Source organism: Astyanax mexicanus, chromosome 7 (genome assembly GCF_023375975.1).
Source record: "Astyanax mexicanus isolate ESR-SI-001 chromosome 7, AstMex3_surface, whole genome shotgun sequence".
NCBI classification, from domain to species: domain Eukaryota; kingdom Metazoa; phylum Chordata; class Actinopteri; order Characiformes; family Acestrorhamphidae; genus Astyanax; species Astyanax mexicanus.
In genome coordinates this window covers 31,506,500-31,521,062 of record NC_064414.1, presented here as the reverse complement: position 1 = coordinate 31,521,062, position 14,563 = coordinate 31,506,500, and the positions used below count along the sequence as shown (strand labels likewise).

Below are 14,563 nucleotides of genomic sequence, written 5' to 3'. Positions count from 1 at the left end.
TTGGGTTGTGTTATTGTGCTAAATAGTTTTTTGAGTGTTTCTGGTTTTACTGTATATAGAAACATTGTCTTTTACTAAACCTACAAAACAAACAAACAAACAAAACTTTTTAGGAGTGTATAATGTAGATTGAAAAGTGAACATAATGTATAATTTAATAAATGTTGAATAGTAAGACTAAAAAAAAGACTTGCAATATTAATGCTGATTTATCTTTCCTAATATAAAGATGATTCAATGTTGATTCAACCTTGATATGACACTGATTCAACCACAAATGAACACTAAAATGCTGGATAGGTAAATTTGTGCATTTATTAAATTAATCAATTTTCAACAATATCAGATAACCTTCATACTTTAATGACTACATGAATGAACACACGTCTAATGGTGGTGACATATTTTTAACACACTATTTAGTGAGCTAGTGTTTGATTTGGGACACAGCCCCATAGTGTCATTAACACACTATGCATTATGCAAATGTGTGCATTCTTACTATATATGAACTGTACACAGATGTACAGCATAGGTCATTAAATCACAGCCATACTCTAAAAGTAGACTGGAGAATTTACCTTTAATAAACTCTAAGAAAACTTTTTCCTCTCTCAAGAATCAGGCTAACCACACACACACACACACACGCACGCACAAACAGCAGCTCTACGAGTCTTAGAGAAAGTGCTGCAGGGATCAAACCGGCTCCAGCTCCACAGTAAGATAGTTTTATGTGTTTGATGGCTGAAGATGAAGTTAAGCGGAGCACAACTGATGGTATATCCATGAGGCCCTGCTATTTCTTCCAGTCACTGACCTCATCGCTGACCCATTCCCCAGGCACACACCGGTACCTCATTAACTGGCCTGTACAGAGCGGAGCATATCCCCGGTGTTTTCACGGTCAGTGCGGTGGGAGTGTGTGAGTCGTGCTGCAGTGTGAAGGCTCTCACCGGCTCCGTCAGTTCAGGGATCACCACGCGGTAGGAGACGGGGCTGCAGTCACGGGTGTTATTGACCAGAACGCAGGGCAGGAACATGGGACCAAGGTCGTCTCCATCTAACACGTCCAGAGTCAGGGTGGTGGTGGCTGTGCGCCGGCTGGCCGGGTACGGCGCGCGGTCCTGCAAAACACATTCATTTAAATAGTTACTAACCTTGAGGTAGACTGAAGGCCTAGACTCTAAATAAAAAAAGAGTTCTATGTTGTACTGAACGGGGTTCTCTTGGTTGCTTTTATTCACATATGAAACACTCTTTTATGCTATATACTGTAGTAACATGTTTATAAAGGGTACATAAAGAAGAATAATCAACAGCCTTTTCTTGTATTTAAATTGTATTGAACCTTTAAACAAACAAAAAAAAATCATGTAATCATTTACATGGGTGCACATTTTAGTTGTAAAGCTTCCAAGTATTAAACCATTTCCTTTACCAAAAAAAATATTGTATAGAAATGTACTAACATTGTATCAGAATCAGAATTGCCTTTATTGTCACATGGTCAACCAGCGATATTAGCCATCAACACATCCTTTTTTTTTTTTTTTCCAGAACTTTTTTTTTTCAGATTTTTTTTTTTTTCTCAGAACATTGTATAGAAATGTACTAAGTTGTGTAGCTTGAAACCAGTAACTGTGCTGTAGAGACAAAAGCAACAGAGAACTGTCATTTCCTATACATTTAAGAGACCCACTCCCAGAACAAGCGTCTCAGGCCACCTTCATTGAGTTTACAGTGCAGGCCACCTGAACAGAAACAGCGTTTTTCTATTGGATTGCCAGTTTCAACAATGTACAGTAGCTGATCATCTTAGCTCTTAGTTCTGTTTGCAGCAAAAATAAACCAGAGCTACTCTGTTCTAGTTTAAACCCTGAACTGCTGCAAAAGTATTAGCACACACCAATAAAATAAAATAAGAAAACACTATTTTTTAAACAGTATTTGGATAATTTAAAGAATTTGGTAAAAGCGAAACTTGGTAAAACTCGCTACAAATACCAACATTACCACGTCCAGAACGTCCAACAAAACTTACGTTAGCTGGTAGCCTAACAACTAACTATTTAGATCACATTGGCTGTTTTACATTTTACATTTACATCACGGCTTTAAAAAAAAAAAAAACTTTACTCCCCCAGGCAAAAAAAAAGAAAGTAAAATATACTGTAGCGAATTTGGAGTAATGTTCTGTGTTTACTGACTGTTAAAAATACACTGTTGTGTTTAGGTTTTAAGACAAGCACGTGATTGGTGGGTGAGAGAGGGAGACTCGCTGTGTGTGTGTGTGTGAGTGTGTATGAGGTGGTGAGAGAGGGGGGGGGCTCGCTGTGTGTGTGTGTGTGTGTGTGAGTGTGTATGAGGTGGTGAGAGAGGGGGGGGGCTCGCTGTGTGTGTGTGTGTGTGTGTGTGTGTGAGTGTGTATGAGGTGGTGAGAGAGGGGGGCTCGCTGTGTGTGTGTGTGTGTGAGTGTGTATGAGGTGGTGAGAGAGGGGGGCTCGCTGTGTGTGTGTGTGTGTGAGTGTGTATGAGGTGGTGAGAGAGGGGGGCTCGCTGTGTGTGTGTGTGTGTGAGTGTGTATGAGGTGGTGAGAGAGGGGGGCTCGCTGTGTGTGGGTGTGTGTGTGTGAGTGTGTATGAGGTGGTGAGAGAGGGGGGCTCGCTGTGTGTGCTAGTTTTAGCCTGTTAGCTCATTAGCTCGCTAGCTTGTTGTTATTTTGGTGTGGTTGCGGCATCTTTCTCGTCCATTCTTTCAATGTCCAGCCGGACGCTACAATATCTTTTTACAAAGATAAGTAACGCACAGTGACTTGGATAAGACTTGGATAAGTAAGTATAACTGTAAAGCCTCAATTTTTACAGAATAACATACAGATCTTCCATTCATCTAGGCAGTTTTATATTAAAGAACCTGATGAACTGTCACTGACAAGCTCACTGCCTAATGCGTTACAGTTGTAACTCTTTAACCTCACATTAATAGTTATATTAGCCTATGTAGCACCAGCACAAAAATAAAGATAAACTACAAATAATAAAATACATTAATACAAGTCAAACATGATAATTCAATATGAGGCCAAAGTACAGCTCGAACCAACTTGGCATTTAAAAGTTTTACACAAAGTTCACGTGAAATTGAGATGCAGTGGGATATGAGGAAAAGTGATATTGATGTAGCTGAGCAGAACTGTGAACGCAGCACAACGGGTGAAGCCGAAAGGTCAAAGTGTGTATGAGTCGCGGTTGAAGATATTGTGAATCTTTCCTCCTGACCCTGACAAGACACCTGACCCCGAGTTTATCTGGAGGACTGGCACTGATGTTGATTAATGTAGGCGTTTTTTGGTCAAATATATCAGAAAAAAAAAAAAACAGAAATATGATGAGAAAAGAAGAGTAGAGAGCTTTGTTTAGGCAACGTTTTACAAAACTAAAACGATGACCTCTTTTTCTTTTACCTGCAAAGTACATTAGAGTGAAATTTACTGCCCATTTCTCTCCTCTGCTGGATACACCCAGGCTTTTAGACTCTTTCAGCTAGCGATAACACACACACACACACACACACACACACACTTACAACAATTCTGAAAATAAGGAGAGGGTAGAGAAACAAACCAGATGAAAGGAGAGATTTTCAAGAGAGTGGCCCGCTTATTGTGTTCAATCTGTAATCACTTTGTCACCATCATATCATAATCCTGTCATGTACTATTTGTCCTCACATTTCAGAGACACTTTTTACACACTGTGAGAAAAATAGGTGAAGAATAGAGCGATAGAAAAGCTGAAAAACCTTTTTTTTTTTTTTCAGAAGGGCAGAAGTAAGAAATCAGCGCTGTTGGGCAGGGGTCTGGAAGGTCACCCTGGACTGGCAGGGGAATTGGGGGGGGGGGGGAGGGGAGTAAAGGCCCAGCACTGTGTTCTCCCTTAACCTTCATGGAGAAGGTGACCTCAGATGCTCCCTGGGTGCTGAGGCTGCTGATGTGTTCTCAGTGCTCAGTGCTTCACTACTGTACTGTAAGCATGGATTGTTGGTAGATTAATTAATTTATTTATACAAATTGCATACTTTTTTAAAGTAATGTTTACTGAACAATTAATTTTAAGTTAATAAGACTTGAAACTTTTAGTTATTATGCCTACTGTACTGTTTCATTACATTCATTTATTTGCTATATTAATTGCTTTGCACAATACAGTAATTCTACTGGTGAATAATAAAAAAAAAGTTTTAATTGAAGTAATATATAGATTAAAAATACTAATAGGTGGGCAGGGCTTAGAAGAAGGCAGTCCCCTTGAATCTCCATTGGTCGCCTGATTTTAAACTGATGGGTACCCTGAACCCTCGTCTCTGAGACCTACTAATGAAGATTCAGGGGAACACCTTTTTTATTTTTCCAAAACTTATCCAGGCCTGGAAATTGCCATTTTAAGATTCCATGACTTTTCCAGGTTTTTCATGACTGTATGAACCCTGTTAACAGCAGAATTCACAAAAAAAAAGGCAAAATCCAAAATGAAATTATTTTCAAAATAACTGCAAAGAATAATAAAGTAACCAAGTATATTTAATATATATATATATATATATATATATATATATATATATATTTTTTTTTTTTTTTTATATATATATATATAGATTTTTCTCTTTTGAATTTGCAACATACACTTTTTTCTTTATGCTTCTTAAAACTTTTGGCACAAAATGAACTCCAAAAATTAAATGATGAAAAAAAAATGTTACAGAGTGAACAAAATAGCACACAGTCCACCAGTGTTAGCGGGGCTAGCGGCAGGCTACAAAAAGATAATACTCACCTCTAAACAGCGATAGAGCTAGCGCTTTGCACGGTTAGCGGCTAATGCTAATACTGCTTCAACCCCGGTGCTGGAGAACTAAACTTAAGCTCCTGTATAACACTGTTACTGCTCCTTACAACCTGACTGATAAAATTCATACATAAAGTGTACTGGATTATAAGACACACTGATGATTTTCTTGTGTGCGCCTTATAGTGCGAAATATGCGGCTTGCACTCGTTTAAGCTCCTCAGAGGTTTTTAGTTTGTTGGCTTGGCTGTACTTCCTGGTTAAGAAGAAGTTTGGTGTGTGTGTATTTACTGTGGACCTCTATCTCACTCTACCTCGCTCTGCCTCAAGCTTAGTTACGTAATATAACTGCAGTACGCAATGTGAAGCGCTCCCTCTGTTGTTGCATGTGGGTATTACAGTTTGAGGTATTTAAAGATTCAAAGTTATTCAAGACCTTTTTTATCATTTCGTGATAATGATAAAAAATATGATTTATTGTTCAGTCCTTTTTCTTTTTACCATAAATGTAACTTATGTAAGATCAATACTACTCTCAGTACACCTGAGTATAACTACAGACTTACTCTATGTTGTGGTGCAGCGACTTATTCAAATATTCCATTCATTTATTAGTAGTTTTGATCAAAGAAGGGTGGGACCCCCTTGTGAGTCTGGTTTCTCCCAGGGGTTCTTCCTCCAGAGTTTATCCTTGCCACTGTCGCCTCTGGTATGCTCACCCTACGTATTATGACTGATGTGTTGTTTTATCTTTTGTCCATTTACTGATTCCTTTTAAGCTGCTTGGTGACAAAATCTGATGTGTAAAGCACTATATAAATACATCTGATCTGATTTAATGTTGATAAATCCTCATGTCGCTGTTTCTTTATCCGACCTTTGAAAGAAACGGTTCTATACACCACTAAAAAAGATTGCACTGTTATGACACGCTACACTCTAAGAAATATAAGTACAGATTTGTACTTAAAAGAGTACAAAGCTTGTCGCTGGGGCTGTACCTTATATTGAGGCACAAAAAAGTACCTTTCAGTGAAAGTCCTTTTTTGTACCCATGGTTTTTGTGGCAGTAAAGATCATAAAGATTATAAACATTATCATCAACTAAATATGGCTCAAAAACTTGATGATACAAAATTGTCTGGCTTTCAAATAAAAAATGTGCAATTTAAATATATATTGTTCATTAGTACAGTGATGCAGAATACTGAATGTACCCTTTGGCTGGTTAAATGGTACAAATTTGTACTTATTGCTGTTAGAAATGACTTTGTACTTCAGAGGGAACAAATCTGACCCCGTAAAGACCAATATTGTACCTTTGAGGGGACAATTATAAAGAGTGTACCTTCGAGTACAAAAAAGTACTCATATCGTACCTCTGTTTTTTAGAGTGTAGTCAAAGACCGCTTTATCACCACTATATAGAATGGCACTATACGATTAGTGTATAAAGTGACATATGAAAGAACATATGAAGGCTACCACTTTATATCACAGAGAATAACATGGCTTGAGTAGACTAATAAAGAACAGTACAGGAAAAAGAGTGAATCGAGCGAGAAATCACTTTAATCAGATTACTGCATACGAAGGTATTTGGAGAATTCCACACCTGCCTGAGGTCAAACAAGAGAAAAATACATCAAGGATTACGAGTAAAACATATAGTGAGGAAATGGAGTAATAGAGTTAAAAATATCTTATTTAAAGCAGAGACTGGAGGGCCTGAAGCTAGCCTGGAGTCATTCTGTAGACAGCACTCAGAGCCAATCAGCATTAAGCACCACTGAGGCTCTAATACAAAGGACAGTCGGGGAAAATCCACACATATACTTAGAGCTGCCACTGAATAAAAATGAGCCAAACTAGTGCTGGGGAAATACACTGTCAGTACTGATACTGATTTTTGAGGATGAGATGAGTTTATTATAAAATTTTATCCCATAAAATGTCAGCCAGGAATAGCTGCTGTCAGTCTTTCCTGTTGTCACACTGGATCAAAGGGGTCTCCCAAGTGGTGCATCTGTCTGATGACTGGGAAGACCTATGTAGTGGGTAAATGTGTGAGAAAATTGGAGGTAAGGGGGCACACATCTTTTTCATTGTGTTTTAAAAAAATGAATCAAATTAAAAGTAATATAACAATCTTAGCTCGTGACAGAAACATTGATAATTGATAATTCTGAGAAGGCTTTACAATAGATCTGTGCTGGATCATTTCTATACATATTTAATTGTGTTCATCTATAAGATGATCCATAAGAAGGTTATGCTCACATTACTAGGACTCGTGGCTTTGACTAGGACTAGTGAATCAAATCCAAACTTTTAGAATAAAATTTTGTGTATTTTTATTTTTTGTGTATTATATGAACACGATATTTTAAATCGTTTTGCACTAGATCCTCCAAGGAGTCCAGCCGACTAAGGCGCTACCACTATGATTGGGAGATCGCTGATTCGAATCCTGCTCATGTAGCTTGCCATCAGAGGCCTGAAAAAGCATAAATTGTTCTTGCCAATTGGGTGGGTAGCTGGTGCTCTTTCCCCTCATTACTCCTAGGGTGATGTGGATCAGCACAATGCGTCTGTGAGCTGATGTATCGAAACCGAGTTGCTGCGCTTTTCATCTGAGCACGCTGTGATGCTACACGGCAATGATGCGTCAGAAGCAGTTTGAAAAGAGACAATGGGTGACTTCACATGTATCAGAGAAGGCATAAGCTAGTCTTCACCCTCCTGGTACTTGGTTCGGAAATTGGCCTTGTAAATTAGGGAGAAAACAGTATAAAATTTTTAATAATTAAAAAATAAAAAAATAATTAAAAACAACACATTCTGCATTTTAGATTTATACTCAAGTCACCCAAACTATGAAGAAAAATAATTAAGTATTTAGTAAACAAAGTTTTTTACATCTTAGCAGCTTTATGAGGTAGAGTCAGATTATAAGGAACAGTAAAGCAACTCTGCTGAATTGGCAGCGTTATACAGGCTTTTCAGTTTAGTTCTCCAGCAGTATTAGCATTAACCGCTAACCGTGCTAAGCGCTAGCTCTTTCGCCGTTCAGAAGTGAGTATTATCAGCTTGTAGCCTGTTGCTAACCCTGGCTAGCACTGCTGGAGCAGCATTAGCATTAGCCATTCACCGTGCTAAGCGCTAGCTCTTTTGCTGTTCAGAAGTGAGTATTATTGGACTGTAGTCTGCATGTTTACCATGTTAAAACAAGCTACGTGGGACGAAAGCGCTAGCTAATATCACCCTGGCTTACTGGAACACTCAGGGATCCTCGGTGTAGCACTGCCGCTAGCAATTAGCTGCTAATGCTAATGCTCCAGCTTCATTGAAAATCTGGAAATCTAAGCTTATTGTAAATAAACGGAAGTGCTTTACTCACCCATACAGTGCTTGTTTGACTTGTCTGAAATGTTTTTTTTTTTTTTTAAGAATTACAGTTTTGCCCTTTCAACTAATGTATGAAAATAGACCTGAAAAAAAAAACAACAACAACACTATTTTCACCTAGAAACCTTTGTCAGCAACGGGTGCAGACTAAAGGAGCTGAATTCAATAATTACAAGGGCTGTTTTCAGGGTCACAATCTAAAATTTTATCAATAGAACCCAGCACCAACCCTGAGCCCAATCCTTCACTGAGCTGCATCTGCCATAGGAAAATAAATTTGTTCTCCTATAAGCACAAAATGAACCTGAGCAGATAAAATGCTTGCGTTTCAGTCTACTGTATAAGCGATTTGTCAGCACAGCAGAAGCTTCATCACAGCTTCAATAGAAAATAAACAGAAATAGTTACAGTCCTTGAGCCTGCGGTACAGCAGAGGCTTTATTCGGTCTATTGTTCATTACAGCAGGAATAATAGCTTAGCGTGGACCGGCAGCACATCAGAAAGAGGGGTTGAATTGATGAATCAAGAACTCGCTTCAAATCAGACAGTGTGAAAGGTATGGATCGTTCTTTAGCTTTTCTTTCCTTTATTAAAAAGAGAGAGAGAGAGAGCGAGAGAGAGCGCAAGAGTGGCATCAACAATCTCCTCAGCGCACGTAAGATGGTTATCCTCTTCCTCTGCTGAAATCACTGCAGCGCACTCTTCAGGGGAAACTTTCTGAGCCCCGGCTGCAGTGATAAAGCAGTCATGTGGGCTGTCTGAAAGGCTTTATGAAAGCATGCTCAGCATACCCCTAAGTCTCTCCCAGGCTCGGGCTCGCCTCAATGAAGCCTCTTTATTGCCGAAGCTGTTGTGTATGCGCCTCATGCTCAGAGCGAGGAGCGCTTCTGAAATGAATGAGCCGTTCTCCACCCTTTTAGCACCAGGAGCTAGGGGATCTGGGTATTCAGATGCAGGTAAAGTCGCATCAAACCACTGCACTGATCAGCTTTCCAAATATAAAAAAAATTAAATAAAAATAATAGTGTCCTGAGGGTGCACCCACTAAAAAGCAGGACGCAGCAGTGCAGAGTAAGCCTGCAGCTGAGATCTGGGTTCAAGATAAGGTCCCACTCGACACCTGCGCTATACGTGCAAACTCATCTCAGCCCTTGTCTACACAAAAAGCCTCGGATACACTATATGACTGAGCAGATTATTAATAAAAAAAACAGACTGGGTTGGTTTTTATGGGGAACAGAAAAATAAAATGTCCATCACACACTTAACTAAATGTAAAATAAAAATAAGAAGCTGCCTATTGAGAAGCAAAATTCAGCTTGTAGTAGAGTTGTAGCTGAAAACGTTCGGACATAACGGACAACGGGATCAATTTAGATCAGTGGCCAGTAGGACTGTTGCGATAATGATGTTATCGATTTATCGTACAATACATTTTTCAACCACGATCACTTTTCCCCAAACCGATAATGATCAATGGGTTTCCGCCTGAGTTAGTTTACATGAGAATGAACCACAGCTAGATTTCAGCAAGTCGCAAGCAAGTGTACTGTTTCAAAACAGTGGCATCGAAAGCTGGTAATTCAACTAACGTGAGATCTTACTTAAAGCACAACCATCCAGCCCAATTTTCAAAGCTCTGTTCAAACTATAATTTAACCGTTTAGATGTTTTAGGACTGGATTTCTAGAACAAAATTTTAAATGTAAAATATTTATAGTCACTTACCTACAATAATAATATACAGTAAATCATATATAAATATAAATATATTTTATATTCAAACATTACAATATTACACAACTGGTTAATAAATGTTTCATTTAAAATAGTTAAAAACTAGTAAACAATTCAAGGGAACTGATGAAAAAGCATTTACATTTACATCCTTTACATTTTAGTCGACTAAATTGACTCTGTAGTTTTAGTCGACTATATTCTTATGACATTTAGTCGACTAAAACTAGACTAAAACTAAAAACATTTCAGACGACTAAATTATGACTAAAACTAAATGCTATTTTCGTCACAAGTCCATTACTAATACTAAATCTAAATTTGTTATCAAAATTAACACTGGTGTCAAAATTAGAACAAGTCAATTCAGAGCATGAAAAACACTAAAATGTACAGGACAGAGTGACTCTAGAACGAGGATTGAGAACCATTGTGTTTGATACCAATCTAAACGTCTAGACTGATCAACTGAATCAGCCATGAATCAAGTTTATGAGATTCATCAGATTAGATGAATGTCACATACGACTAACCACAAACCTTCAACAGGATGCCCAGTCACACAATAAAACTGGTTCAACAAATAAATGCTCTCAGAACAAACCATTTATACAAATATTAACCACCTCACACATACAAATGACCCTAAGGAAAAAGTGATGGAGAATTTTTACCATTTTAAGCAATGATTCAACCTCAATTTTAAACCTGATTTCATGATATTCACAAATAACAGAACTAAAAACCAAAAAAACAAAACAAAACCACACAAACTCGGCCCACTGAGATCTTTCATTTGTGCTGGAGGAAACACGAACAGCCTTTGCCCTCCTATGGCATAAATATGAGATCTCCTACTGGTCTGGAAATAAATATATAAACACAAATGCGCGTAATGAGAAGTGATGTGTATATGTGTGTAAGAGAAGCACGTCCGGCAGCACTTGTACAGAAGGTCAGGGATCAGGTTAAAAGCCTCCGCTCAGCAGCGGGAAGTGGGCAGACGTCACAACGCAAACATCAGAGCGAAAGCTGCAGCTCTGACAGATTAACTTACATTCGCCTGGACGATGATTTGATAGCGTGTCCTCTCTTCATAGTTCAATCTCTCAGCCAGAACGATGTGTCCGTACAGTGTGTTCGCCACTCGAACCGTCCTGTTCGACAACTGAGAGAGATAAAGAATGAGAGAGAAAGAGAGAGAGAGAGAGAGATGTTAGATTCCATGTTTTATGTTAAATGTCATTTCAGGTACATTATGGTTTATGGTCATTAGAAATGTTAATTTCTTGCCTTTTAATGTGTTTGAGAGCATCAATTGTAAAGTTGTGAAGAGTTGATGGTATACAGTGAATAGCCCTATTTGAGTAATATTCCAATCTATATTATGGCAAGAAATACTTTACTACCTTACTATGTAAAGAAGAAAATTACTTTAAGACATGTAGGTCAGTCAATCCAAAAAAATGTTAGAATTTTGAAAGTAACTTGAAGTGCAGTCGCAAAGACAATCAAAATCGCTATGATGAAACTGGCTCTCTTCAGTTACCAGCGTCAGAAACTGCAGGTTAACAGCTAAGATAAGATAAGATCCCAACTAAATGCTTCAAAGTGTATTGATACGTTTTCTACATGATTCCTTGTGTTTTTCTTCATAGTCCTTATCAAGCCACAATTCCCTTTAAGCAGCTGTTGTGACCAATATAAGTGTTTTTAAAGATTTTAAAAGATACTGTAAGGAACTTCTAACCCTGCATTCACACTGGAATGCGACGAGTCGCCCCGCGTTTGTCGCTTGTAGGCGTGTCGAGCTTTACGCTAGCGTGTATCATTGGCCCAGCCTCCATAAAATTTCAACTCTGTGTCGCTTGTCGCTCTGCCACTCTGTCGCTTGTCGCCTCTTGCGTGTCGCGGTGACAAATCACGCCCTGCCATAGAAAATGAATGGTTGCCTGTCACGTTGTCGATTTCCAGTGTGAACGCAGGGTAATTCAGCAGGTCTCGCCGCTGGCTGGTGGTGGGGGGTAATTAGCTAACTAAGTAAAGTAAAGTTAAGCTAAGTAAACAAAACTGTAATAAAAAAGACTTCCTTTGACGTCAAACGAGCACTGGATGTTAATCTACACACATTTCTCTTCTGAAAAATGTTTATTTGGGTGAGTAAAGTGCCTTTGTTTACTTACAGTAAGCTTATTTCCAAATTTCTCCATCACTTAAGCTGTAGCATTAGCATTAGTGGCTAATTTTGCGGGACAGAGCTACACTGAGGAACCCTGAGTGTTCCGGTATTAAGCCAGGGAGATATTAGCTAGCAGTTCATTCCAAGTAGCTTGTTTTAACACGGTAAAGAGGCAGACTACAGTCTGATATACTCCCCTCTGAACAATGAAAGATCTAGCATGGTTAGCAGCTAATGCTAATGCTGCTTCAGCAGTGCTAGCTGGGGTTAGCTGCAGGCTACATGTCAATAATACTCACCTCAGAATGGGGAAATAGCGGTTAGCAGCTAATGCTAATGCTACTTCAGTCTCTGTGCTGGAGAACTAAACTGAAACTCCTGTATAATGCTGTACTTCAGTGGAGTGGCTTTACTGCTCCTTACAACCTGACTGGTAAAATTCATATGATAAGACGCACTGGATTATAAGGCGCACTGATGATTTTTGGGAAAACTATTAAGCCTTATAGTGCGAAAAATACTCCTTACACTTCATTATAGCTACTGTACACCTGCACTGTACGGATAACTAAGCTGTTATTTTGTGACTCTACAACTACGACATATTTGAAAACTGCCTGAATGCGCTCTGTCATTGGCACTTCTCAAGGACATGTTAATATTATATAATCAGTAAATCACAGCTGCATACATATTGCATTTTTTCTCTGTACAGTGCAGGTGTACAGTATAATGAAGTGCGTTCAGGTATTTAGATATATGTGCAAATATACAGTGGAATGAAAATGTTTGTTTACTCTTGGATGAAATCTGTCCATCTGTCACTGAGAATAGTTAAATGATTAAAAGGGAACTTATTCACTAAGTTTTCCGATAAGGAATCCTAAGAGAGACACACAAAAAAAGTTCATAAGAATGTTCTTAAATGCATTTCATTATAAAAATGTAAAACTTTTTTAAATATTCTCTTAAAAAATGATTCTCTTCAAAATTTCCTTATGAAGGCTATTTGAGATGCAGCTTTTCACACTGAATTATATGGCTTATTATAAACAATGCAAGAGACATTTAAGATGTTCAATTATTCAGTTATATCTTTGGAGTGGATACCAAATTAAATTAGGCAAGCAAGCAATAAATAAATTAAGTAATAAATTAATACATCAGTAAACAAGAATCACAAGAAAATGAACAAAATCCTATTTGGGAAATATAAAAACTGTATCATTCTCATATTTTATTTTATTTAACTATTTAAACTGTCCATTTTCAATCAGTAATTAGGCGTGATTAAATAACTAAGAACATTTTAAAGTTCTACTAAAGTTAAACTAAGAAATTTAAATAAACGATTTTTTAAAAAGAACTCTTTCTTATCTTTACTTTTATCTTGAAACTCTATGAAGTTAAGAAAAAAATAACACGCCTTTGAAGAACATCTTTTTACAGTCGTTTTTCTGAATCTGTTCTCATGAAAAGACAAAGTTAAAAGATCAAATATTTCTTTCATATTCAAAGCAAGGAAAATAAATAATTTCCTTATTTTATTGTTTCAAAGCAAGCGTTTGGGCAGTCTGCATGATCAGTACTTGTTCAACACCTTCTCTGGCAAGTAGTACAGCTTGCAAAGACTAAAAACTTTCCATAAGTCTTATTTCTTGTTTTTTTTTACCCCATTCTTCCTTCCCCATTCTTCCTTCCTAGGCAGCTATCTAGAGGAGTCCATGGCTGATGAATGTTGAGATAGAGCCTCAGAATAGACCACTGTAGTCACTGTACTACTTGCTATGGCCATGTTTGGTACTTCAGATTTGACCCTCATTTTTAATGGCAAAAATGAATAGAGTTTTAAAAAAAATCACCTATATAAAATTCTGTGTTCAATATATACTTTCAGAAACCTATATATGTTTTATTCTGTCCACTAATTTTAAATGATAAAACTGTTTGAGTGAAAATCTGAAACTTTTGATCTAATCCTTACACATGACTTTTTGCATCAGCTAACCTTTTCTAATGATCACTGTGAACACTGTGTCACTGTGGGAAGAAAAGCTAAATAAAATCTAAAACCTTAGTATTACTCATCTGCAACCTCCAATCTCATTGTGTGCCCAATCCTTTGCATGATGCTCTTTTCCTTTATCCACTTCAGAACTGCACTTGCTTTAAAAGTTGACAGAAATTCTTCTGTTATAGTCAAAAACAGATATTCCTTCCAAAAAGATGTGGTTGAATCAGACTGACGAAAGGTTATCTATGGAAAAATTAACCTAGGAGTCAGAGAGATTTACAAGAATTTGGTTTCCTCTTGTAGAAGAATTTGGTTTCCAGACTGTATCTAGAATCTAGAGTATGTAGAATTTGGTTTCCAGATTGTATCTAGAATCT

General features: G+C 37.7%; 1 protein-coding gene across 3 annotated transcripts in view; it reads right to left on the bottom strand.

Annotated features, from left to right (window-relative positions):
• Nucleotides 1-14,563, bottom strand: part of pcdh15a (protocadherin-related 15a) — a 512,848-nt gene that overhangs the window by 217,985 nt on the left and 280,300 nt on the right. For all 3 annotated transcript variants that reach the window (XM_049481098.1, XM_049481100.1, XM_049481099.1), the window contains 2 exons: nucleotides 11,051-11,161; nucleotides 957-1,127 (listed from right to left, as the gene is read on the bottom strand). In XM_049481098.1, coding sequence (XP_049337055.1) covers nucleotides 957-1,127; nucleotides 11,051-11,161 — 282 coding nt within the window. The remainder of the gene's footprint in view (nucleotides 1-956; nucleotides 1,128-11,050; nucleotides 11,162-14,563) is intronic.